At 35.0% G+C, this 25,890-nt stretch overlaps 1 protein-coding gene across 11 annotated transcripts in view; it reads right to left on the reverse strand.

Annotated features, from left to right (window-relative positions):
- Dnah12 (dynein axonemal heavy chain 12) overlaps positions 1 to 25,890 on the reverse strand; it is a 256,363-nt gene that overhangs the window by 92,783 nt on the left and 137,690 nt on the right. For all 11 annotated transcript variants that reach the window (XM_058582183.1, XM_058582184.1, XM_058582182.1 and 8 more), the window contains 9 exons: positions 24,726 to 24,904; positions 24,136 to 24,328; positions 15,650 to 15,811; positions 12,417 to 12,611; positions 7,574 to 7,707; positions 5,557 to 5,719; positions 4,678 to 4,758; positions 4,017 to 4,193; positions 1,706 to 1,837 (listed from right to left, as the gene is read on the reverse strand). In XM_058582183.1, coding sequence (XP_058438166.1) covers positions 1,706 to 1,837; positions 4,017 to 4,193; positions 4,678 to 4,758; positions 5,557 to 5,719; positions 7,574 to 7,707; positions 12,417 to 12,611; positions 15,650 to 15,811; positions 24,136 to 24,328; positions 24,726 to 24,904 — 1,416 coding nt within the window. The remainder of the gene's footprint in view (positions 1 to 1,705; positions 1,838 to 4,016; positions 4,194 to 4,677; positions 4,759 to 5,556; positions 5,720 to 7,573; positions 7,708 to 12,416; positions 12,612 to 15,649; positions 15,812 to 24,135; positions 24,329 to 24,725; positions 24,905 to 25,890) is intronic.

Below are 25,890 nucleotides of genomic sequence, written 5' to 3' on the forward strand. Positions count from 1 at the left end.
CTCGCCTGGCATGCGTGCGGCCCGGGTTCGATCCTCAGCACCACATACAAACAAAAATGCTGTGTCCGCCGAAAACTAAAAAATAAATATTAAAATTCTCTCTCTCTCTCCTCTCTCTCTCTCTCTCTCTTTCTATCTATCTTTTAAAAAAGGACATATTATCCAGAAAAGCTGTTCATATGCTTTCAAAACATCAACTTACATCTCTCCTTGGAAACTAAGATTCCTCTCTGAGAACATATTACATAAATGAAATATTTTAACTATGGAGATGAAATTATAAATTTTTGTCAAAAAATTAAATACTGAAAAGAGAATGTGTAGTCATTTCTTTTGAAAACCTAAAGCTAACATAGACATCAACTTCATATAAGAAAGTACATTTTTATCACTTTTATTTTTATGTGGTGCTGAAGATTGAACCCAGTGCCTCACGCTTGTGAGGCAAGCACTCTACCATTGAGCTACAAACCCAGCCCTTGTTTGTATTTTTTTTAGAGACTGGGTCTTACTGTGTTGCTCAGGACCTTGCTAAGTTGCTGAGGCTAGCTTTGAACTTGCAATCCTCCTGCCTCAGCCTCCCGAGCTGCTGGGATTACAGGTGTGCACCACTGCACCTGGCTCATGCATTTTTCTTAAAGGCAATCTCCTTACCTATCTAGGCTCTCCAAATGAAATAAAAAGAAGAGAAAATGGAAAGCCAAAAATTATATACATTGCTCTATCTGTAACAGGGTAAAGCCACATACTAATTAAAGATGTTGAATAACTAGCTCACCATTCTTTTTCTACTATCAGAAGCCTGACTGGAACTGGGGGTGCATGTACATGGGAATAACTTGACAAGAGCCTATTTATTTTCTTTATTATTTCAATGAAGGATAGAATGTCGAGGAGGAGGAGGGGGAGGAGGAGGAGGAGAAGAAGACAAGCAAGAAAAGAAATGGAGGAAGAAAGGACAAAAGAAAAGAAAAAGATTTCAATTTAGGAATTCAAACCTAGGCATTATGAAACCCTGAAAAGAAGATCAGTCTGTAATATGGATGGATACTATGCCTGCCTTCTTAAGGAATATATCCTTGAAAAATAATTATAATAGCAGCTAACATTTATTGTAATTATTATTTATAAGGTTTTATACATAAGAACTTTATTTTTTTTAATTTTTTTAAGAACTTTATATATATTAATTACTCTAATGCTCACATTAGTACCGTGATGTCTTTTCACAGAATTCCACAGAGATTAAGCATCCTGTATAAGATTACACAGCTAGGAGGTTCAGGATTTCTCAATATAGATATTCTGGCTTCAGAACACATGCTTTTAACAACTTCACTATACTGCTTATTTAACTAAACAGTATATTTTGAATGCTCAGAAATATAACCTATATGGTATGTATCACATTCTCAAGAATCTTAGCTACAAATGTACAAGTATCTCAGTGTTCATTCAATTCTAACTCCAAGATGGCAGGGAGACCTGTATAAACAGAAAAGGAGACAGAAGCAATTGGAATCACATTTTCCAGACACTATACTCCCTAGAATACAGTGTTTCTGCAGATAATTCTCCATCTATTCAATCCAGAAAGGAATATTTCTTTCCTGGATTAAGTACTATTGATATTTAATTTGATATTGATATTACAAACAAGTCCTATATAGTCAGGAATATGATTGAATCTGGGCCCAGTTATTACCTTCCCTCCAGTTCCTGAAGGGTCTGAAATTTTTTCTGGTTTTATATCTTTCATGACACAAATAGCAGCCATAACTAGTTTAACACCAGATGGAGGACTCTTCATTGATTTCACAATTGTAACATCAGATGGCTAAACCAAAAGAAAACAAGACATCTTCAGAATAGTTTATTTTCAAATAAGGAGAGTTTTTAAAGTAATTTTGGGGAATAATGAAGTATACCCTTTCATTCAAAATTGTGATTTTTTATTTTGCTTTGTATGGTTATGAAATAATTACCAAAACAGTATTTATCACAGGTAAAGACTAATGTTCTCTAATGTTTGGGGGTTCATAGATTCTTATGAGGATGACAGCTCTGAACCTTGCAGAAAATGTATTTTTACCCATGTACAATCACATACCCAAGCCCCCATTATCTAAAACTCAGGTTAAGAACCCTGATTTAGACAAAGATTTATTTCTGTATTTGCCCATATACATTAGTTTTATTGACAAAATAATGAAATAGGTCCTACTTCTAAACTTAATTTCTAAAAAGGCATTTATTGTTATGACAGACACTAGAGATTCACTTATTTATTACCCATTCCCACACATAAATATCCTTCTGACATTTCTTGCAATGATACAAATGCTGGAAAATTAACATCTACATATCTTTCTTTCACATGCAACTAGAGCTCTGGGTGAGAATTATTTCCCACAATCAGATAACTTGAGTGAAAACAGAATTCAGACAATAAATGGGGAAAGTGATAGTGTGAAGTATCCATTTTCTTGGTATGGATCATAGTGGAGGCAGTGTAGCTTGTAGAAAGGCTCTGTTGGCTACCTTTTCAGAGGAACAGTTAATCTAGTAAACAATATCAACAATTTGGCTTTGTGAGATATTTCTAGTGGCTTAATATAGGATCTATTTCTATAGCTCTTCCAACAATTCTGCAATCCATTTATAAAATTCCCTTTAAAAATCCTTATCTACTTGTACTAAATAGAGTCAACTCTGTTCCCTGCAACTGAATTCTAAATTATATAATATGGTATTGCATACAAGAAAGGGTACAAGCAACACGCTCATAAGCAAAGAGGAGCCTAGGATTAATGAACTGAACTGGTGGGGTTTGGAGGCATCAAGAATCCTGTATCAGAAGAGGGAGTGCTAAAAGTTCATGGAACATAGTAATAAAACTGTTCCTTAAATTAATGGTCTTGGATGTCTAGAAAGGAGTGCCCATAAAAAACAAGGCTTTGGGGCTGGGGATGTGGCTCAAGTGGTAACGCGCTTGCCTGGCATGTGCGGGGTGCTGGGTTTGATCCTCAGCACCACATACAAATAAAATAAATTTTTTGTCCACTGAAAACTAAAAAATAAATATTAAAAAAATTCTCTCTCTCTTTAAAAAACAAACAAACAAGCCTTTGTCAAACTAAGTGGTTGCTGTGATAAATCTCTAAGAAAGGAATGAAGAAAGACTATAGAGTGCACATGGCTTTTAAATGTACTAGAGAGCATAAAGAAAGAAAATAACCAACTCATTTTTAAATTCCTGGTTCATGACACAAAACAGTAGGAAGTTTCTATAAATACTCTAAGATAATCTCATTTTAAAACTACTAAAAAACCGATGTAACTTCAAGACATAGCTTAATCCTTTGAGATACTGAATTACCCATAGGCTGAGTTCAGTCTTTCAGGTCTATTACATAAAAGTTAGGGCACTGATTAGGAAAGAAGGTGCAAAAAAAAAGGGGGGTGGTTGTCTGAATATCCTGAGCTCCCATGTTACACTGGGCTTCTCTAGTCAACAGATGCTCTCTCTCCTGTTCTCTTTGGTGAGGTTATTCTGGTCTTGCTTAAAGAGCCTGTCAAAACGCCTATATAACACATTGTGGTACAGACAGGTGCATCGGAAATAACTTTTGAGTTTTTCTGTGCATATATGTAGAGAAGACTAAAGAAATAACAACACAATCTTTTTCTTTTTTCTTTTTCGGTGTTAGAAATTGAATTCAGGACCTTGTGTAACCACTCTTTTTAACATGTACTTCCTGGTCCCTGTACAGAATCACATTTGCCTCTCAGAGACTGTTCATCCTATTCTCAATGGAATATCCTGATTGAAAATTAGAAATAATATATGAAAAGCAAACATATAACAATATATCAAAGAAATGTCAAGAGACAAGTTTCATTTGACTGAGCAAAAACAATACCACCTAAAGAAAGAGAACTATGTGTAACTAACCAAAGACCTGTATAGTTTCACTTTGTTGAGGAAACACAAAGTGACTAATTCAAATACTTGCTTTAAGTGTATCCAGTGCAGACAGAGCTGCTTCCAAGGCTGGAATTGCCTCAGCTAGATCACTTTCACACTCATTTTTTAGAGCTTGGGCTTCTTCAGCCTTTCCACTGGCTATCTCTTCATCTAATTTCACAAACTTTTTTTTTGCTTCCACTTCTGCAGATTCTATTTCAATTATCTAAAGAAAAAAAAAAATAAAGACAATTCTGCAAGCATCCAATTGCTCTCTCAATCTAGAGGCAAAAGAATATGTAAAAAAATAAGTCATCCAACATATTATTTTGAAGGCTAGAAAGGTCTAGGGTAAAATGAGAAATGCAAATATATGTGAGCTATTTTGGAAATGGGCTTCACACCTCTTCAAAAACAAATTGGGCTGGGTTGTAGCTCAGTGGTAGAGCGCTTGCCTAGCATGTATGAGGCACTGAGTTTGATCCTCAACACCACATAAAAATAAATAAATAAAAATAAAGGTATTGTAAAAATCTACAATAATAATAATTTTTTTAAAAAATGAACTCACACGGGACCCGGTGAGACAGAAAAGGGTTAAGTCCCTAGGATCTAGTGATAAAAGTGGGGGGAGAGGGCTTATCTTCATGACAAATTTAACATATTTCAATTGTCCTTTGATGGCAACAAAAACATTCAGGATACTCTACCTGCATCATACGTGCATTTTCAATTTTAGCTTCCTCCAACTTGGGCTGTAACTGAACAAGCTCTATTTGCATTTCACCAACCTAAATAGACAGTTTGTCATTAAGTTTCCATTGCTATCATAGCTACTAAAATCAAACATAGAAAATACAAATTTGAACATATCATAAAGTATTGGGGCAGAAAATCTTAATGTTTTTACAGTTCTTTGTATGATAAACAAAATGATGAGAATGTAGCCAGTTTTTCTCACAAAAATATTTTCTTGGGCTGGGGTTGTGCCTCAACAGTAGCGCACTTGCCTGGCATGTGTGAGGCACTGGGTTCGATTCTCAGCACTGCATATAAATAAATAAAAGTCTATCAACAACTAAAAAAAATTTTTTCTCATTCTTGAGTATATGACAGGCTAGTGGGAGAATGCAGTTACCATGGAAGAAATGCAGACAGAAAACAAGTGGGTAGCTCAGGTATCCATATTATACCATTATTATGGTATACAGTGCAAAGATGAACCAACAAAAATCTCTATTACTTATACTAAACTAATAAGTATTACCAGTACTTGATTTTTAAAAAACCCAAATCTTATAATTAATAAAAAGTCAACACAGACTTTTTATATTTTCTCAAATGCCAAAAAGTTAACTAAAAATAAAACAGTGTGGTCTGGGCAATTTAATGAATGTTTCTTAATGTAACTCTATCTGTAAAATGACAATCATAATACTGATGATCTTATGGAGTTGTTATGAGGAATAATTGAAAGAATGCACGTGAAAAGCATGCATATAACAAATTCCCAATCAATTGTAGCTCTTGTTATTATTTCTTGTATTTCTCAGTATATATTACCATTTTGAGCAGCTCATCAAATTTACCTGAGACTCAGCAAAAGCTAATTTGTCAAGACCATTTACATATCGTTGTTTTGCTTCCATGACAGCTTGTCGCTTCTTAGTCAAAAGCTGTCGAAATGAACCAATAAGTTCAAGATAAGAAGTAGCAGTAACATAGTTATGTCTTCCTAACTCATGCAAGAACCTAAAAGAGAGACAGGTAACATATATTCCTGTAAGTAATAAGTTTCATAAAGAGGTAAATTCAACAGAGTCTTAACAACGAACATTTAAGAATGAAAGTCAAATTTTATGTGGAAGTGCTAAGTACTTGAACTTTATAAGACTCCAGAATTCTGCACATAACCATATCCTAATTTCTTATCTGCAAAATATTAAATAGAATGACATATTTTAAAAACATAAACCAGTGAAGATGTCTGCAAAAAGTGAATTATTGTACAAACAATACAGACTTTTTTCCTCCCTAAAATTTTATTCACTGGGATCTAAACCTGTAAGTGACCCAAGATATTGTGAGAGGAAGGCAAGTAGAATTGGAAAGAGAAAATTTCCAACAAATTTCCAAGCATCATTCCATGGCACAAGTATGTTATACAATGCTTGAATGGTATAAATCCAAAATTATAAGACTACCACACAATGATATTTAATGGTAAGTAAATGAACTATAGCACACTACAGCCACTGTCTAAGCCAACTGTGCTGGCTATTTGATTCTGGACAGGCAATATAACATGGGTACTTAGGGTTACTCATCCTTGAGATGAGTACGTCAGATGAACAGAGTTAGAAAGGACATTCTAGAAGTATCTATACCCCAACTAGCCCCCTCTTTCTAAGAACTTCTACCTGGTGCCTGGGCAACAATGTTTGATCTACAAAATCTGCTCCTCTAACCACAGCTGATCAGGCCAGGGTTGAGCACTGGACACAAACAAGACTAATCATTTATTTAGAATAAATTTGGAATAAGGAGCTAGAAATGACCTTCTAGTCTCTCTTTATAAATGTAACTGCAAGAAGTAAACTGGAGAGCTGAGAGGTAGCCAGCTTCTTCCAAATGTACTGGGAAGTACACCGGGCAGTCTACAAAAAGAGACAAGAAAGCAGATGCCCAGAGAGAAGCAGTGATGAGAAACAGGAAAACAGGGCTGGGGTTGTGGCTCAGTGGTAGAGTGCTTGCCTAGCATGTGCCAGACGCTGGGTTCGATCCTCAACCCACATTAAAAATAAATAAATAAAATAAAGGTATTGTGCCCAACTACAACTAAAAAAATTATTAAAAAAAAAAGAAACAGGAAAACAAAACAACAACAAAAGAAAAAAATAAATAAAGTAGGTAAATAAAAGAAAAAGAAAAACGAAACATTCTAGGGTCCTGATTTTTTTTTTAAAGTTTTTTTTTTTTTAGTTATACATAGACACAATATCATTATTTTAATTTTTTATGTGGTGCTGAAGATCGAACCCAGTGCCTCATAAGTACTAGGCAAGCGCTCTGTTACTGAGTCACAACCCCAGCCCCCTCCCCACCCATGGCTTTCTAACACCTGCTTTTCCAATTACTTTTTTTTTTGATACCAGGGATTTAACCCAGGGGCACTTAACCACTGAGCAACATCCCTAGCTCTTTTAATGTTTTATTTAGAGACAGGGTGTCCCTAAGTTGCTCAGGACCTTGCTAAATTGCTGAGGCTGGCTTTGAACTCATAATTCTTCTGCCTTAGCCTCCTGAGCCACTGGGATTACAGGCATGCACCACTGCACCAGGCTTTTCCAATTACTTCTAAGATCCAGCTGTATACTTCCCCTTAAGCTTTGTGAAACACCCCTGGATCTTTATAATAAAATTCCCCCTTTTATTAAAGCTAGACCAAGTAGTTTTCTATTATTTGCAGGCTGAAGGTTTTAACTAATTAAATGATCAGAAAGAACGAAAAGAAATAAAAAATATATTAAAAATTTGGACTTTAGCAGAAAGAAATGCTTTAAACTATAAGGCATTCATGTCATTTTAAAATTTATTACTATTGACCTCTCCGAAAGGTCCATAATGGAGGTGTGAAAGTGTTTACAGACTGGAACTATCTCTCTTCGTTCGACTTCAGTAAGCTCCAGTGTTTCTAAGAATTTCACAGCTACAAGTTCGAGAGCATCTTCAGGCCATGGCTAAAAATGGGGGGGAAAGTTATGAAATTAAAGGTGAGCAGTCCCAATCCAACTATATAAGTGAATTCCTATAGAAAAAGAATTTGGGATAGAGAAAATTAAAGCGTTAATGAGAAAAATAGAATAAGGAGGACTGAGTTCACAATATTTATTAGGTTTATAAAAGATTTAATAAGTATTTTTATGAATTAATTTAAAAATAAAGATAACAATATAAATGAAGAATCAATGATATTTTAAATATTAAAGACATATTACACTGCTTTTCCAACTCTTCTACTTGAATGCATGCCAGTGGCAGAAAATTCTAGTTGTCCACCCAGCATCATCTTCTTAGGACTCCAATTTTATTCTGGATAGCAATATGTCCAGCTAAAAGACAACCATTGCTAGATTCCCTTGTAATTCAGAAGAGCATAAGCAGTTGTTGGGTAGGACGTCAGAGAAAGGTCTTTAGAGGGTTACAGAGTTGGTCTGCATACTTTTTGTCCCATTTTTATTCTTCTATACTTGTTGTCTGGACTACAGTTATGAAAACTCGAGGTCTACCAATCATCTTACAGACTATAAATTGACCTTGAGAATGGAAATCACATGTTAAAGATAATAAAGCAGAAAGAACATGGGATAGTGATGCTTTATTTAAAAAGCCACAAAAACACCAACCACTTTGCTTACCTTCAGCTGTTTTGTTTTTGTTTTTTGGTGGTGGGAATCAAACACAGGGCTTTACACATGCTAAACATGTGCTAGCAAGGAGTGACATCCACAGCCCCCAGAGCATTCTTTTTAAAACAGCATTCCTTCTGTTATTACTCTGAACATTATAATCAGTTTTATTCTTAGTACTTACAAATACTTTGCATATCATTTATTCATCTGTTGTTGGTCTACCCCTCAGCCCTGAACTAAATTGTAAAATTCATGAAAGCAAGGACTTTTTCTCAGTGCTATACCTTCAGTCCCTAAAAGAACACTTTGCAACAAATATTTAATTAAATGTTAATGAGTAACTTTCATTTTCTCATTAGAATATTTTTCAGATTTCCTTTAATTTAGATTCAATAAAAGACTTGTAATTTTTTTCTTTTAGAAAAAACAATATTTACTTTAAGACTTTTTTTTTTTTTTTTGCAGTGCTGGGGATTGAACCCAGGGCCTCAAGCATGAGGGAACATGTTCTGCTACTGAGCTACATCCCCAGTCCCAAATTCAAACTTTTTTTTTAAAGATTTTTTTAAAGATGGACACAATATCTTTATTTATTTTTATGTGGTGCTGAGGATCGAACCCAGTGCCTCACATGTACGAGGCAAGAGCTCTACCACTAAGCTATAACACCAGCTCCCCAAATTCAATCTTTTTGATGAAGCAACCTATTAGTAAAAAAGTTTTAAGCACATATTGCCATTATATACTTTGGGGAGGGGGTTGGGGGGACCAGGGATTGAACTCAGGGATACTCTGTCACTTAGCCACATCCCCAGCCCTAATTTGTACTTTATTTAGAGACAGGGTCTCATTGAGTTCTTAGGACCTCACTTTTGCTGAGGCTGGCTTTGAACTCTTGATCCTCCTGACACAGCCTTCTAAGCCACTGGGGATTACAGGCATGCACCACCACACCCACCCAGCCCCATTATATAGATTTTTATTAATAGATTACATTCATGCAACATTATTGTTCTGATACATTTTTAAACCTAAAAGAGACTTCTAGGATTTATTATATTAGGAATGAAGAAATTTTGTAAAATAAAGATTAAATGTCATATCATTAAATTCTTAGAGGCTTATCTTTGTATTCTGGGTGATTCTTTTTTTTTTTTTTCCTGGTACTAAGGATGAATCCAGGGGCACTTAACCACTGAGCCACATCCCCCGCCCTTTTTAAATATTTTATTAGAGGTAGGGTCTCATTGAGTGACTTAGGGCCTCACTAAGTTGCTGAGGCTGGCTTTGACCTCGCAATCCTCCCCCCCAACCCTGTGACTGGGTGGTTCATGTATATAATGTTGCAGTAGGAAAAGGGCCTTCAGGTCTCTCAACCTTGTTTCTTAAGGGTGCGATCCCCATAGCTACAGCAATCATTTTGTCACAATAATAAATGAAACAGAGTGCACTGAGAATGGTAGAGCAAAAAGATGGAAAGAACCTGGATCCCAGATAACATGGTTGAGCCTGTAAATTAAGTAAAACTGGAGATACTTTTGACTTCTTTCTATATGAGATGATACATCCCTTTTTGGGAAGACATAGTAATATTATTAGTTTTCCTTTAATCATAAATATTCTAACTTCTGAGCTGGGGCTCAGTGGCAGAGTACTTTCCTAGCATGTGAGAGGCACTGGGGTTTGTTCCTTAGCACCACATATAAAAAATAAACAAAGTAAAGGCATGCGGTCAATCTAAAACTAAAAAAAAAAAAAAATTATGGTTACAAATGATATTAAACCAGCCATAGGGTGGGAGGGTACATGACACATAGCAGTTTACACTTACTTCCTGAGTTTCACAAACCCAAGTCCCAAATAATGCCATTAGCTCCATTGACACAGGCTCTTTCTCCTCAGTTCTTTTTTTTTTTTTTTTTAGTTTTAAATGGACTTTATTTTGTTTATTTATATATAGTGGTGAGAATCAGAATCGAACCAAGTGCCTCACACATGCTAGGCAAGCACTCTAACTCTGAACCACAATCCCAGCCCTCTCCCCAGTTCTTAACTGTAAAGTCTTTATTCCTCTCTGTTGCCTATTTAATTTCCCTTATTTTCAAGACTCATTTTCTTCAGATTTTTCCCAGTAGGTATGACTCACTTATAATAGAACTGCAAATATCATGGTTATGAAAAAAAAAAAAACACCCAGAAGTTACAGAACTGTATTTATAAGGTTTTATAAAAGAAGACTATGGTTAGACAGATTATGTTTGTATGGTTTTGGATTTTGTCTACTTAATAGAAGCAATACTAAGATATAGCTTATATAAAGCAAAATTGTTTCACATAGCTTCTGTTACTGTATGAACACACTAGAACATCCACTGATAAAACATGCATGTAATCCTCAAAAGGTCAGAATTAGATTTTAAACATAAAATTCATGATAAATTAGTTCCAGAAATTAACTTTTAAAAGAAATTATCTAGGTTCAATGTATAGTCCACATTCTCTTGGGCATAAAACAAATAAGTAGAAGGTATCATGAGCTACTGTTTTCAAGATTATTGATATTTAGTGCTCCTACACAGGCGATGACAAATTAATACCATCATTTGCTGCCAACATTACTAAAATTGCTGCTTAATTGATCTTTCTGTCTCTTGTTTTGCCCAAATCCAATTCTTCTACCATACAACCTCCAAGTGTTTTGTTTCCCCTAAAATAAAGATTAGCTAAAAATATATTAATGCCATTATGACATCTTTGTTATAATTTCCTTTATAACCTGGCACCCATCCAAAACTCCAACTTAATTCCTGGGGCCTTCATTACTAGTCAGCTATACCAAACTAGGTGAAGTTGCCCAAATGAGCCATTTTTCCTCCATCCTTCTGCCTCTGCACATGCTATCCTCTCATGATTATTAGTTATATATATCAACTTGACAGGGCAATGAGGTATCCAGATATTTGTTTAAACATTATTTTAGGTGTTTCTGTCAGGATGTTTTTACATTAATTCATTTAAATTGGTAGACTAATAAAGCAGGTTGTGCTCTCTAAGGTCAGTGAGCCCCATCCAATTAGCTGAAGGCTGGAATGGAACAAATATATTGAACTTCTCTCAAATAAGAGGAAATCCTCCTTTTTATCTAACTTCAATCTGGGATATTGGTTTTATTGCTGACTTCAGACTTGAAGTAAAAGAGTAGTTCTTTCTGGTCTTAAGCCTAATGGCCTTCAGAGTGGAAATACACAACTGACTCTTCTGGGACTCCAGTTTTGCAGATTGCAGATTTTGGGATTTGTCAGCCCTGTAATCACATGAGACAATTTCTCAAATCAGTCAATCTCTCTCTCTCTCTCTCTCTCCATATACATGTATATATACAAATATATTTATAATATTTATATTCTAAAATTATACATTGCCTAATATTAGAATATACATTATATAACATAATATTAGAACATATTATATATTATTAATATAGTAGAATACATATGAACTAATATACATGTACATATGTATATGTACATATATGCATATATAAACCAATATATTAGAATAAAAACTAATTATGACCTTTTGAGGCAAAACATACACACATATATATTAACTTCAAAATGGAATTAGTTTTAAAATATAAAATTGATAATAAAGTTAAAAGTAATAAAACAAATTAATATCAGAAATTAATTTTTATTAATCATGTAATTATATATTTTATTAATCATTTGTATAATATCCTATTGGTTCCTAATATACCACTGTATGTAATTCATACTTCAGAGATTTACTGTCTTTATATGTATATCTTTTGTATCCAAACATTATGGCTTTTGAATTTTGACTGCTAATTGCTTTTCATATCTTCTAGTTAAGAATATGAGCTCCTTGTGGGAAACATGTACCTCTGCTAAGCACTATGCTTGTTATTATAGTAGTTTACCAAAAAAACCCAGAATATATATTAATTGAGCTTAAATAAGACTTAAGTAAAATTCCAAGAGTTAGCCATCCACTCTGTCACCAAAATTACAAACCTGAAACCAGTCAATGGTACAGCAATTGATGAGGGATGGGAACTGTCTCAAGCGATTTCGAAAAGCATCTCCAATAGGGCTAAAGGCCACTACAATATGAAGATTATCTTTGCAGCGATTCACAAAGAAAGCAAACAGTGCTAAAGGACTGAGTTCTTCATGTTTACTGCCAGCCTGAGCTACTGGACGAACACCCTAAAGAATATAAGAAAATAAAAACTTGTAAATAATAACAGATTTGCTGATAACAAGATTAATGTATATTAGAACAGGAAGAAGTTTTATTACTTCCAATAAATATTTTTAAATTTTTGCTTTTATGTCAACAGAATGGCTTTGGCATAATTAATACCTACAAAATCTCTTCCAACTCCAAATTCAATAATTTTAAACAAACATTTATGTTCAACATCTGTAGCAATTAGAGAAATACAAATTAAAACTCCACTGAGATTTTATTTCACTCCAACCAGAATGGCAATTATCAAGAATACAAGTACTAATAAATGGTGAGAATGTGGGGAAAAGGGTACACTCATACTGAAAATTAGTACAACCACTCTGGAAAGCAGTATGGAGATTCCTTAAAAAAATAGGAATGGGGGAGTTGGTGCTGTGGCTCACACTTGCCTAGCGTGTGTGAGACACTGGGTTTGATCTTTAGCACCACATATAAATAAATAAAAATAAAGGTACATCAACAACTAAAAAAAAATCTACGAATGGAACCACCATTAGACCTAGTTATCCCATTCATTGGTATATATCTATATCTATATCTATATCTATATATATATATATATATCTCCAAAGGAGTTAAAATCAGCATACTACAGTGACACAGCCACATCAGTGTTTATAGCAGCACAATTCACAATAGCTAAGCTATGGAACCAACCTAGGTGCCCTTCAACAGATGAATGAATACAGAAATTGTGATATACACACACAATGAAGTATTTACTCAGTCATAAAGAATGACTTTATGACATTGCTGGTAAATGGATGAATTTGGAGACTATCATGCTAAGTGAAATAAGCCAATCCCCAAAAGCCAAAGGTTAAATGTCTTCTCTGATATGTGACTGCTAATCCACAATAATGAGTTGGGGAGGGGAATAACAGAAGCTCATTGGATTAACATAGGTCAGTGAAGGGGAAAGGGAGCAGGGATAGGAATAGGAAAGAGTAGAAAATCTGACATAACTTTCCTATGTACATATACGAATACACCACAGTGAAACCATCATGTACAACCACAATACTTGGATCCTAATTAGAATATGATATATTCCATTCTTGTATAAATATATCAATATAGAGTCTAATATCACATATAACTAAAAATATTAATAAAAATAAAAACAAATATTTGCCAAGAATTTACTTCAAAAGAGGATCTCAAAAATTCACCAAGCTATAGATTAAGAACTATAATTCAACATTGTAAGAGGAAAAGAAAACCAACAGAAACAAGAAGAGTCAATAAGAAACTAGTTAAAAACATCAAACATCCATATATTGGAATTTCATACAATTTTAAAAATAAGGTGTATGCCATTTCTGGTGGGATGGAAAATTGGTGCAATCACTATGGAAAGCAGTATGGAGATTCCTTAGAAAACTTAGAATGGAACTACCATTCGACCAAGATATCCCACTCCTCCATCAATACCCAAAGGTCAATACCAAATCAGCAAACTACAGTGATGCAGCCATATTCATGTTTATAGCAGCTCAATTCACAATAGCTAAACTGTGGAACCAACCTAGATGCCCTTCAATGGATGCATGGATAAAGAAACTGTGGTATATATACACAATGTAATATTACTCTGCATTAGAAAAGAATAAAATTATGGCATTTGCAGGTAAATGGATGGAGTTGGAGAATATCATGCTAAGTGAAGTAAGCCAATCCCAAGAAACCAAAAGCCAAATATTTTCTTGGATAAGTGGATGCTGGTCCATAATTGGGGGGTGGTGGTGCATAGAAAGAATGGAGGAATTTTGTGTTAAATTAGAAAAAACACACAGATATAAGCCATACATGGTAGTGTGTACTGGTAGTTGCAGCCACTTGAGATGTCCAGGAAGGAGGAACACTTGAGCACCAGAGTTTGAACCCAGCCTAGTCAACAAAAGAAACAAAAATACAAAACAAATACTATATATATATATATATATATATATATATATATATATATATATATATATTTAAAATGCGAATATACGAGAAAGAGTGAAGGAATGGAAAGGTTTAGTTTTGAACTGATAGAAGGAAAAGACAAAACTATTAAAGTAACCAGGGGAGCTTGGCAAAGCTTAGGAAATCCCACTCTTCCAAGGTAACAACCTTTTGAGTGTAAATAAGAAGGAATTTCTCCTGTGAGAATTACCCTTCATTGGCAACCTTCTCCACATTCCTGATATCGCCCAGGTAAAAGCAAATAACTTGAATTTTTCCCTGTTATATTTTCTTCTTCTTCAACATAAGCAAGCCATAACTGCAAAGGCTTTCTAAGTGCCTAACACTATATAAATGTTTCATTTTCTTTGAGTCTCAGACTTCAACAACTCTATGCACAAGGAACTATTAGCTGTGCTCCTATTACAAAGAAGGGTGAGTTCATTCCACTCCAGATACTAATACTAGAGGCTGAGAATGAAACATCCAAGCTTGAGTGATAAATTCTGTAGATAAGAGCAGTTATACTAATGAGGAAGGGAAAAATCACTAGCAGAGATCTTAGTGGGAAAGATTGGGATCAAAGTATGTGACATCTGACAGTAGTAGATGCTTCGTAAGTGTATTTTTCATCAATTAGATCATAAACTTGACTTTCAGATATATCAGAACTATAAGATAAGTAGTTTAAGTTTTCAGAAACTTTTACTAACCAGAGTTAAGCCATAAAGCTAATAGAATAGCATTAAAATCATGTTTACTTCTATCAATTTAAGAGATGATTTTAAACTCTCTAATCATTTATAACACATGCTAAAATAATATCAAACAGGTAAAAAAATTCCATTATTATGAAGATAAGAATTATAAAAATTCTACCTTGTAACCATGGTAGATGCATTCAAAATTCACCAAAATGATGTATTAAATTAATATACTTTAAATTTTTAATTGAGCAAACTATATTTATGCTGAATAACAGAGGGAAGGTTTCAAGATGAGAAAAATGCTATTGTAAGAGCAGCACTTCCCCAAAAGTTTTTACCTCCATTACTTCTTGTTTTTCATCTGCAGCAAAGATGTTAGGTATTTCTCCAGTATTGAGCATGCTGTCAATATCTTCTAGAAAAGCTTCCTCTTTAATCTGAGTGTCTGTAATTAGAAAGACTGTCTTCTGGCCTCTCATGCCCACATTTTTCAACAGACCCTTAAAAGTAAAATGCCTTTATTAGTAGAATGTGATAGACTTATGTTGGTTTTCTTTCCCTCCCTTTCTCCTTCTTTTGATAACACTTTTAAGGACACTAAGTCTCCCGACTTCTGGTGGGGCTATCAATCAAGTCTCCATTTCTCTCATTCCCTAGGTGGGTTATCCAAACTAGTCAGTTTCCCCAATCCCCTAGGCATAGACATTGATTCAGAAGAAGGCACATTATTTAAGCAGAACCCTGTCATAGTGTTGCTTCGGGGCCTGAGATGGAGTTGAAACAAAAAGAATTCTTGTTTTGAGATGGAGGATACAAAGGCCAATAATTCATGAAACCAACTGTACTTGCCTCATGGATTAAGCCTGCTGGAGAAGGAAGACAAAAGAATAAGAGCTGTACTAGAAAAGAATAATTACTGAAGACATAATTGGAGGCCCTAAATTCAGCCATATCAAAAGACAATCTACCTACAGACACTTGAATCCTGTAAGTTATTAACTTCTTCTTTAGCTTAAACTACTATGAACTATTTTTGTTTGGTTATCAACTGCAACCAAAATTTCCAACTGATAAAAAGATATGGACTCAGTAGTGTGCTGGAACTGATTGTATAGTCTTGTTAGACTGTTAAAACTTCAGGAACTTCTGAGCAGTTTATTAATTATGGTCAGGATTAAAATTAAATTATGTCCTGGGTGCAGTGGCACATGCTTGTAATCCCAGTGGCTCTGGAAGCTGACACAGGAGGATTGCTAGTTCAAAGCCAGCCTCAGCAAAAGTGAAGTGCTAAGCAACTTAGTGAGACCCTATCTCTAAATAAAATACAAAATAGAGCTAGGGATGTGGCTCGGTGGTTGAGTGCCCCTGAGTTCAATCCCTAGTACCCGCTCCCCCAAGAATTCAATATTTTCTAATTGTATAAAACTGTCTTTTCCTAGTAAAGCTATTTTCTAATATGTAGGCTGATTTGTTCCTGGAAATAATTTTCTATCATCAAAACCAGAGTAGCTAATAGTTTTTAAAGAAGTATTATATCAAATCATATCAGTTTTATACTTATTAATATATCTAAACAAATAGAAAATACAATATAATTAGTTTTAACTTATTGCCATGATCATCACTGTATGTAAAATTAGTATTCAAACATGTGTGAAACTATCTCCAAATAAAAAGAGGATTAACATTTTCAAAGTAGTAATTATATGCCAGGCATATTACAAGAATACTTTGTACAATTTAACCACAATAATCTATAGAACAGATTGTATTATTCAAATTTTACAAATGAAAAATATAGCAAGTGGCAGCAGCAAGAGAACAGGCTAGGAAGCTTCAGATCCTCTTAGGAGTCTCTCCAAGCTGATATCCTACCTATGGTGTTATTCCTATCAGAATTCCAAGCCAGGTGAGACAGCCCTAGGACAAATCAGAATACTGAACTCAAGTGATATATGGAGGCAGGATTTGGGAATTATTCTCCCATTCTCACCACACCACAGAAAACAGGCATGTGCCTTAGTGGGTGACAGCAGCAAAGGGAGCGAGAGATCAAAATCAAAGGTATAAAACAAAAAACAAAAGGGCCTGAGAATAGGAAATTAAGACAGTCAAAAAACTCTTCCATACACTAGAATAAAAGCACATGCATGGTACTGGCACCAAAATAGACATGTAGACCAATGGCACAGAATAGTAGACGCAGAGACAAATCCACACAAATACAGTTATCTCATATTAGACAAAGGTGCTAAAAACATTCACTGGAGAAAAGACAGCCTATTCAACAAACAGTGCTGGAAAAATGAAATTAAACCTCTATCTCTCACCTTGCACAAAAATCAACTTACAGAGGATCAAAGACTTAGGCACTAGAACAGAGACACTGCACCTACAGAAGAATAAGTAGGCGCAAATCTTCACCATGTCGGCCTAGGATCTGACTTCCTTAACAAGACCCCTAAAGTGCAAGAAGTAAAATCAAAAATCAATAAATAAGATGGATTCAAATTTAAAAGCTTCTTCTCAGCAAAGGAAACAATCAGTAATGTGAGGAGAGAGCCTCCAATAAAGCATTAATCTCTAGGATATATAAAGAACTCAAAAAACTTAACACCAAAAACCAATTAACCCAATCAATAAATGGGCTAAGGAACTGAACAGACACTTCACAGAAGAAGAAATACAACTGATGAACAAATATATGAAAAAGTATTCAACATCTCTAGCAAGTAGATAAATGCAAATCAAAACTACACTAAGATTTCATCTCACTCCTGTCAGAATGGCAATCATTAAGCCTACAGGCAACAATAAATGTTGGCAAGGATGTTGGGGAAAAAGGCACACTCACACATTGCTGGTTGGACTGAAAACTGGTGCAACCACTATAGAAAGCAATATGGAGATTCCTCAGAAAACTTGGAACGGATTCACCATTTGACCCAGTTATCCCACTCTGAGGTCTATACCCAAAGGACTTAAAATCAGCATACTACAGTGATGCAACCACATCAATGTTTATAGCAGCTCAATTCACAATAGTTAAACTATGTAACCAACATAGGTGTCCTTCAATAGATGAATGGATAAAGAAAATGTGGTATATACAGTCAGTGGAATATTACTCAGCTATAAAGAAGAATGAAATTATGGTATTTGCCGGTAAATGGATGGAGCTGGAGAATATTATGCTAAGTGAAATAAGCCAATCCCCCTAAACCAAAGACTAAATGTTTTCTCTAATATGTGGATGCTAGTTCACAATAAGTGTTGGGGGGCACTAGAGAAGAATAGAGTTAGATTAGGTAGAGGAAAGTAAAGGGAGTGGAAGGGAGGTAATGTGGGGATAGGAAGAATAGTAGAGTGAAACAGACATTATTACATTATGTATACATATGACTGCATGACCAATGTGATTCTACATCATGTACACTCAGAAAAAGGAGAAATTATATCCTATCTATGTATATCAAAGTGCATAAATACATTCTACTGTCATATATAACTAATTAAAAAATTAAAAACTAAAAAAGAAAATTTAAAAAGCACATGTGTGCCCGCATACAAACACACACAACCCCCAAAAAGATACATTCTAAGAAAAAGTCTGAAAGGTCTTAGGCTAGAGATCCAGGTTGGTTGGTAAAGGTCTTCCCTGGCCTATAGTCAGTCATAAAGACTTGGAGAAGTAGCTTGTGTTTTCAAATGCCCATATAGCAATAGAAGATCCAAAGGATGCAAAGACACAGGGACACGTGGCCTGCAAAGAAATAAAATAAACTTCAGAAACCAACCCTAAGGAAATACAGATCTATAAAATACCTAATAAAGAATTTAAAATAACTACTTCAATGAACTAAAAAGGAATACTGTCAACTAAACTAAACCAGAAAAACAAAATGATAATATCCACAAAGAGATACAAACTAAAAAATCTAATCAAATAAAAATTATGGATCTGAAAATGTACAATAACTGAACTGAAAAATTCCTTAGGGGGAGGTTCAACATTAAACTTACAGAATAAAGAGTCAGCTAACTTGAAAACAAGTTATCAGCTGGACCACCATATATATTATGGGAACCCCAGAAGGACACAGGGAGAGAAAAGGGCAGAGAGTTAATGTGAAGAAATAATGGCCCCAGACTTTGAAAATCTGAGGAAAGAAAGGGATATACAAAGTCAAGAAACTCAATGAATAGTAATTAGGATAAGTTAAAAGGGACTACACTGAGAAACATTATAATCAGACTTTCAAAAGTCAAAGACAAATAGAAGGTATTGAAAGTAGTAAGAACCTGCAACTTATCATGTATAAAAGAGTTTCCCCCAAGATTATCAGTGAATTTTTCAGCAGAAACCTATATAGTAGAAGGAAGTGGGGTGATATATTCGAAGTGCTACAAGAAGAAATGTGCCAACCAATACTATATCTGGTAAACTTATCTTTCAGAAATGAAGGAGAAATTAAGGCCTTTCCAAATAAATAAGTTCATTGCCATTAGATCTGCCCCAAACAAATACTAAAGGGAGTCCTTCAAGTTGAAGTTAAAGGACCTAGACAGCAACATAAAGCCATACAAAAGTATCAATTTTCTAGTAACAGTAAACAGAGAATCCTCATTATTGTAATTTTGGTGCACAAATCTAGTTTTAATTCCAAAAGGAAAAAAGCATAAAAACACAAAAACTTATAAATGTATGTTAATGGGCACACAATTTATGAAGATATACTCTGTGACATCAATAACAAAGTGTAAAAGTGTAGATCTGAGTAAAATTTTTCTATGCAATTGAATTTATCAGTTTTAAATAGATTGTTAGAACTTTTAAGTTTTTTCATATAATAATAATGGTTACTAAAAGGAAAATACCGTTCTTTTTATATCCTGAAGATTAATACTTTATCTGAGATGCAGGTGGGAAAGATTTTTCTCCCATTCTGTATGCTCTCTGTTCATGTTCTTGATTGTTTCCTTTGCTGTGAAGAAGCTTTTTATTTGATGCCATCCCATTTATTCATTCTTGATTTTACTTCTTGTGCTTTAGGAGTTTTATTGATGAAGTCTGTTCCTGAGCTGATATGATTGAGAGTTGGGCCTGCTTTTTCTTCTAGTATGCACAGGGTTTCTGGTCTAACACCAAGGTCCTTGATCCACTTTGAGTTTTGTGCAGGGTGAGATACAGGGTTTCAATTTCAATCTAGCACATATGGATTTCCAGTTTTCCCAGCACCATTTGTTGAAGAGGCTATCTTTTCTCCAATGTATGTTTTTGGCGCCTTTGTCTAGTATGGGACACCTGTATTTATGTGGGTATGTCTCTTAGTCTTCTGTTCCACTGGTCTTCAATTCTATTTTTGTGCCAACACTATGATTATGTAGTATAATTTAAAGTCTGGTATTGTGATGCCTCCTGCATTACTTTTCTCACTAAGGATTGCTTTGGCTATTCTGGCCTCTTTTATGAGTGCTTTTTTCTATTTCTATGAAGAACGTCACTAAAATTTTAATGGAAATTGCATTAAATCTGTATAGCATTTTTAGTTGTATGGCCATTTTGACTTTTTAAATATTTATTTTTTATTTGTAGCTGGACACAATACCTTTATTTATTTATTTATTTTATGTGGTGCTGAGGATTGAACCCAGGGCCTCACATGTGCTAGGCAAGTACTCTACCGCTGAGCCACAACCCCAGCCCCATTTTGACAATATTAATTCTGCCTATCCAAGAACATAGGAGGTCGTATCTTTTCTAAGGTCTTCTTCAATTACTTTCTTTAGTATTTTGTAGTTTTCATTGTAGAGGTCAGTCTTCCACTTCTTTTGTTAGATTGATTCCTAGTTAGTCAGAATTTTCACTGCTGTGATTAAAAGATCCAACCAGCACAACTATAGAGAAGCAAAGGTTTATTTGGGGGCTCATGGTTTCAGAGGTCTAAGTCCATGGACAGCTGACTCTATTCCTCAGGGCTCAAGGTGAGGCAGGACATCATGGCGGAAAAGTGTGGGAGAGGGAAGCAGATTAAATGGTGACCGGGAAGCAGAGGAAGTTTATAACACCTCAATTCACAATAGCAAAGCTAGGGATCCAACCTAGATGCCCTTCAACAGAAGCATGGATATAGAAACTTTGTATGTATATATATATATATATATATATATATATATATATATATATATATATACAATGAAATATTACTCAGCTATAAAAAAGAATGAAATTATGACATTTGCCAGTAAATGAATGGAACTGGAGACTATCATGATAAGTGAAATAAGCCAGTCCCCAAAAACCAAAGGTTGAATGTTCTCTCTGATATGTGGATGCTAACCCATAACAAGGGAGGGTAAGATGGGGAAATATAGAAATTCATTGGATTAGATAAAGGGGAATGAAGGGAAGAGACGGGAGGGGAGGTGGTAATAGGAAAGACAATAGAATGCACCAGACATCACTTTCCTGTGCTCATATATGAACACAAGACCAGTGTAACTCCACATCAAGTTCAACCACAAGAATGGGAACAAAATTGTAATGGGTTGCATCCCATGTATGTATGTCAAAATATACCCTGTCATGTAAAAACAACTAATAAAAAAAAGGAAAATACATACCCAGAAATAAAGAGGTCACTATAACCAATGCCACAAAATAAAAAAGATTACAGGAGAATTCTATAAACAACTGAGTACCAACAAATTGAGTAACCCAGAATAGGATAAGTTCATAGAAACTCCATTACAACACAGATTTTGACATATTCTTGACAAATATTCCAAAACATATCTACCAAAAAACCCCAGACTTATTATATATCACAATATACATGTAAATATACTTACCATTCTATCTCATGTTTATAACAATCATATTATACTACATATATGAACAATTAAATTTATTTAAAAAATTAAAATATGCAAAGACAACACAGCTAACAAATCATGCAAAGCAGAAGTTAAAATTGAGTATATCTGACTTCAAGGTTCAATGTTTTTGCTACTTTGAAGGAATCAATACATAAGTATTATGCTTTCTAAGTCTATTAGTTTATTAGGCAGTGAACATATAAAAATTTTTCCTTTAAAGCATGAACAAAAACAAAGAGGAAATGATATAAATATATCCTTTTTCCTTTCACGTCTATGTGGAACTCTTTGATATCTCCTTCAGTTCTACCATTTCTACCTGCTACTAGCCAAGAAAAAGTAATTCTCTATGTTAATGTTCTTTAAATATTTATTTTTTTAGTTGTAGTTGGACACAATACCTTTATTCCAAGCATTCATTTTTATGTGGTGCTAAGGATCGAATCCAGAGCCCCACATGTGCTAGGTGAGCACTCTACTGCAAAGTCACAACCCCAGCCCTCTCTATGTTAATTTTTAATATGTAAAGATTTAATGGGGTTGTGGCTCAGGGGTAGAGTTCTTGCCTAGCATATGTGAGGCACTGGATTTGATTCTCAGCCCCATATATAAATAAATGAATAAAATAAAGGTCTATTAACAACTAACAATATTTAAAAACTATATAATGGGTATGGTCCAGTGAAAGTGAAAGAAGTCCACAACATCTCCTTTCTCCTTTTCCTTCTCCTTCTCCTTCTCTCTCTCTCTCTCTCTCTCTCTCTCTCTCTCTCTCTCTCTCTCTTTCTCTCTCTTTTCTTTTTTGGCCATTTTTGGGTCATCTCTGTACTGAAGTCTCTATAGAAGACCGTAGATCCCTATGTAAATTAAGGATAAAACTCCAAATATGCACTGCACTTTTCTCTTGGTTGCTAGGACAGCAACACAGCACTAAAGAAATTACTAATACATCATTATCATCATCATTATTGATATACCTAGCCTAATTCTCTCTGTAGATTGTCACAAGTTATGAAGGATTCATTTCTGTTTTCTGTAAAAATATTAGGATGTCTGTATAGCCTGGCCATAAGTTAATGTTGTAAAGCTGCCCATGCCTTTAACTCACCCATGCCCGGTTTTCCCTGACCAGATAACAAACCTTAGTTTCCTAAACCTTAGTGACACCTCATAAATCCTGGCCTTCCCTGGCTAGATAACGACCCTCTCTGAGGCTCTAACGACTTTCATAAATTCTGATGTCGGGGCCAGCAAAAATGTAAACCAGCATTTGTGTTATGCTCATCAGAGTTTTGTTATCTGTAACCCCCCCTTTGTGTAACTTTTTGGGCTATAAAGCTGGGCTGCAAGAGAGCTGCAGGGCTGTCCTTGGCTCCCACGATTTTGTTGGGAAAGGCAGCCCAGCAGGTTGAAATAATAAGCTTGCTTAAATTTGATTTTAATTGGAGTCAGTGGTCTTTTCTTGCATCATGGTCTAACAATTACGAGTTTTTTTTTTTTTTTTTTGAAGAGCTAGAAATTGAACCCAAACCATCACACATGCTAGCAATGCACTCCACCACTGAGCTAAACCCCTAGCCCATACTGCTCATGTTGTCTACTGGAAGTCACATATTTATCTAAAATAAATCCTCCCAGAACTAGAATAAAGATAGTATCAGCAGCAACAGTTGTAATAGTATAGTGAATAAGACTTGAATCAGAAAGCCATGCTCTACTGTGCATCACTTCCCTCTATTTCAGTGTACTCATACTGTTGTGCCTATAAAATAAGATCATATGGTAAAACGCTCAGGACAGTGTTCAGCACACATAGTAGGTGATCAATGGACAGTATTATCATCATCCGTGTATTCAGTATACATCTACACAGGATATTTCTTTCTATATGGGTAAAAGTACACATTATTATCATTTTAGATGCTAGATTTCTTCATAATTTTACCTTTAAATCATCTCTCCACTCATTCATACTATAGCTCTTAGAAATTTCTGGTTGGAAAATCTGCATTTTTGCCATGGATGTAGCCAGACGAGTTAAAGACTGACGACCACTTCCTCCAAGCCCAACAAGCAAAGCATTTCCACCAGACTGCTTTAGATTTCGACATATTCTTGACAAATGTTCCAAAACATATCTAAGAAAAAACCCCACACTAATTATATATCACAATAAATAGGTAAATATGTTTACCATTTTATTTCATGTTTATAACAATTATATTATACTGTATATATGCACAAGTAAATTTATTTTTAAAATATGCAAAATAAGACTTTGCATATATGTGTAAGAAAATATACAGGTGTAGTGAAAGTCCAAAGAAACACATGAGTTACTATTACTATAGGTTATGATGGGAGACACAGTGAAGAAGGGTAGACTACAGCAGGGGACTTCAAATAAATTTTTCATATTATATATGTATAATGTGTATTTAATATCTTTTTCTTTATATCTTTTTGTACATTTTAAATATTTCAAAATAAAATTTTACAAATAGCAATTTAAGCATTAATATCAAATGTAGGTACCTAAACACAACAAGATTCATTCTCGTTTTGTGAGTTTGATTATACTCATCTAAGCATTGGTCTACAATGTCACTAAAATGGCGAATATTTGGAATTTCAATATAAACTCTATCATCTCCTTCAAGGTCGGGATTCATATAATCACCAAACATGAGATTTCTTAAGTCTTCTTCAGTCACCTATAGAATGGAAATGAACAGATTACAAAACTTAAAAATTTTTCTAAAATATATTTAAGGAAGTGACTGTTGAGAGCCACAGCCAAAGGGGCCCCAGCAAACTTCCAGCTGCCAGCTGATGATTGGCTCACAGCGGCCCCAGCAACATCTAGCTGATTGGCTCCTCTGCGGTGATGCTCATTGGGCTGTTTCCCTGCCCTTTCAGACCACGGAGCTGCTCATTGGGGGACTTTTTTGGCTCCGCCCACATGACCCAGCCAATCGGCCTCAAGAGCAGGAGGATTGTGGGAGGTGGAGAGAAGCTTGTGTGGGAGAGAGAGGCTTGTGGAAAGCCGGTGGTGGCAGTTGAGGCTCTGAGGGTTTTTCCTGAGAGGCTGTTTTGTTTGGCGTGTGTGGTTCTAAAAATAGTTTCTTCAATTTTACCCCTTCCCAATTCCTTCTTTTTGCTTTACTAAGCAATTTTGGTGGACTTAGAATTTCTCAGCTTTGTCATTAATATTAATAATCAATTGGAGCTATTTATGGCTTTCAATGCCGCAGTCTGGCTGGGCACAATCAGGAGCCACTTGTCAAAAGAAACTAACTTTATTAACAAGCCTCTCTCTCCCACACAAGCTTCTCTCCACCTCCCACAATCCTCCTGCTCTTGAGGCCGATTGGCTGGGTCACGTGGGCGGAGCCAAAAAAGTCCCCCAATGAGCAGCTCCGTGGTCTGAAAGGGCAGGGAAACTGCCCAATGAGCATCACCGCAGAGGAGCCAATCAGCTAGATGTTGCTGGGGCCGCTGTGAGCCAATCATCAGCCGGCAGCTGGAAGTTTGCTGGGGCCCCTTCGGCTGTGGCTCTCAACAAATGACACAAAACTTAGTTTTATGTATGTTATGGAATGATTATAAATTCAATAATTGTTTTAAACATTATGTAGGGAATCATATACTTGTAAAATTAATGCCTAAAACTATATTCCTAGTAAATAATAAGTTTTTT

Source organism: Marmota monax, unplaced genomic scaffold, assembly GCF_021218885.2.
Source record: "Marmota monax isolate L192 unplaced genomic scaffold, Marmota_monax_Labrador192_F-V1.1 WCK01_AAM20220418_F8-fsc00042, whole genome shotgun sequence".
Taxonomy (NCBI): Eukaryota; Metazoa; Chordata; class Mammalia; order Rodentia; family Sciuridae; genus Marmota; species Marmota monax.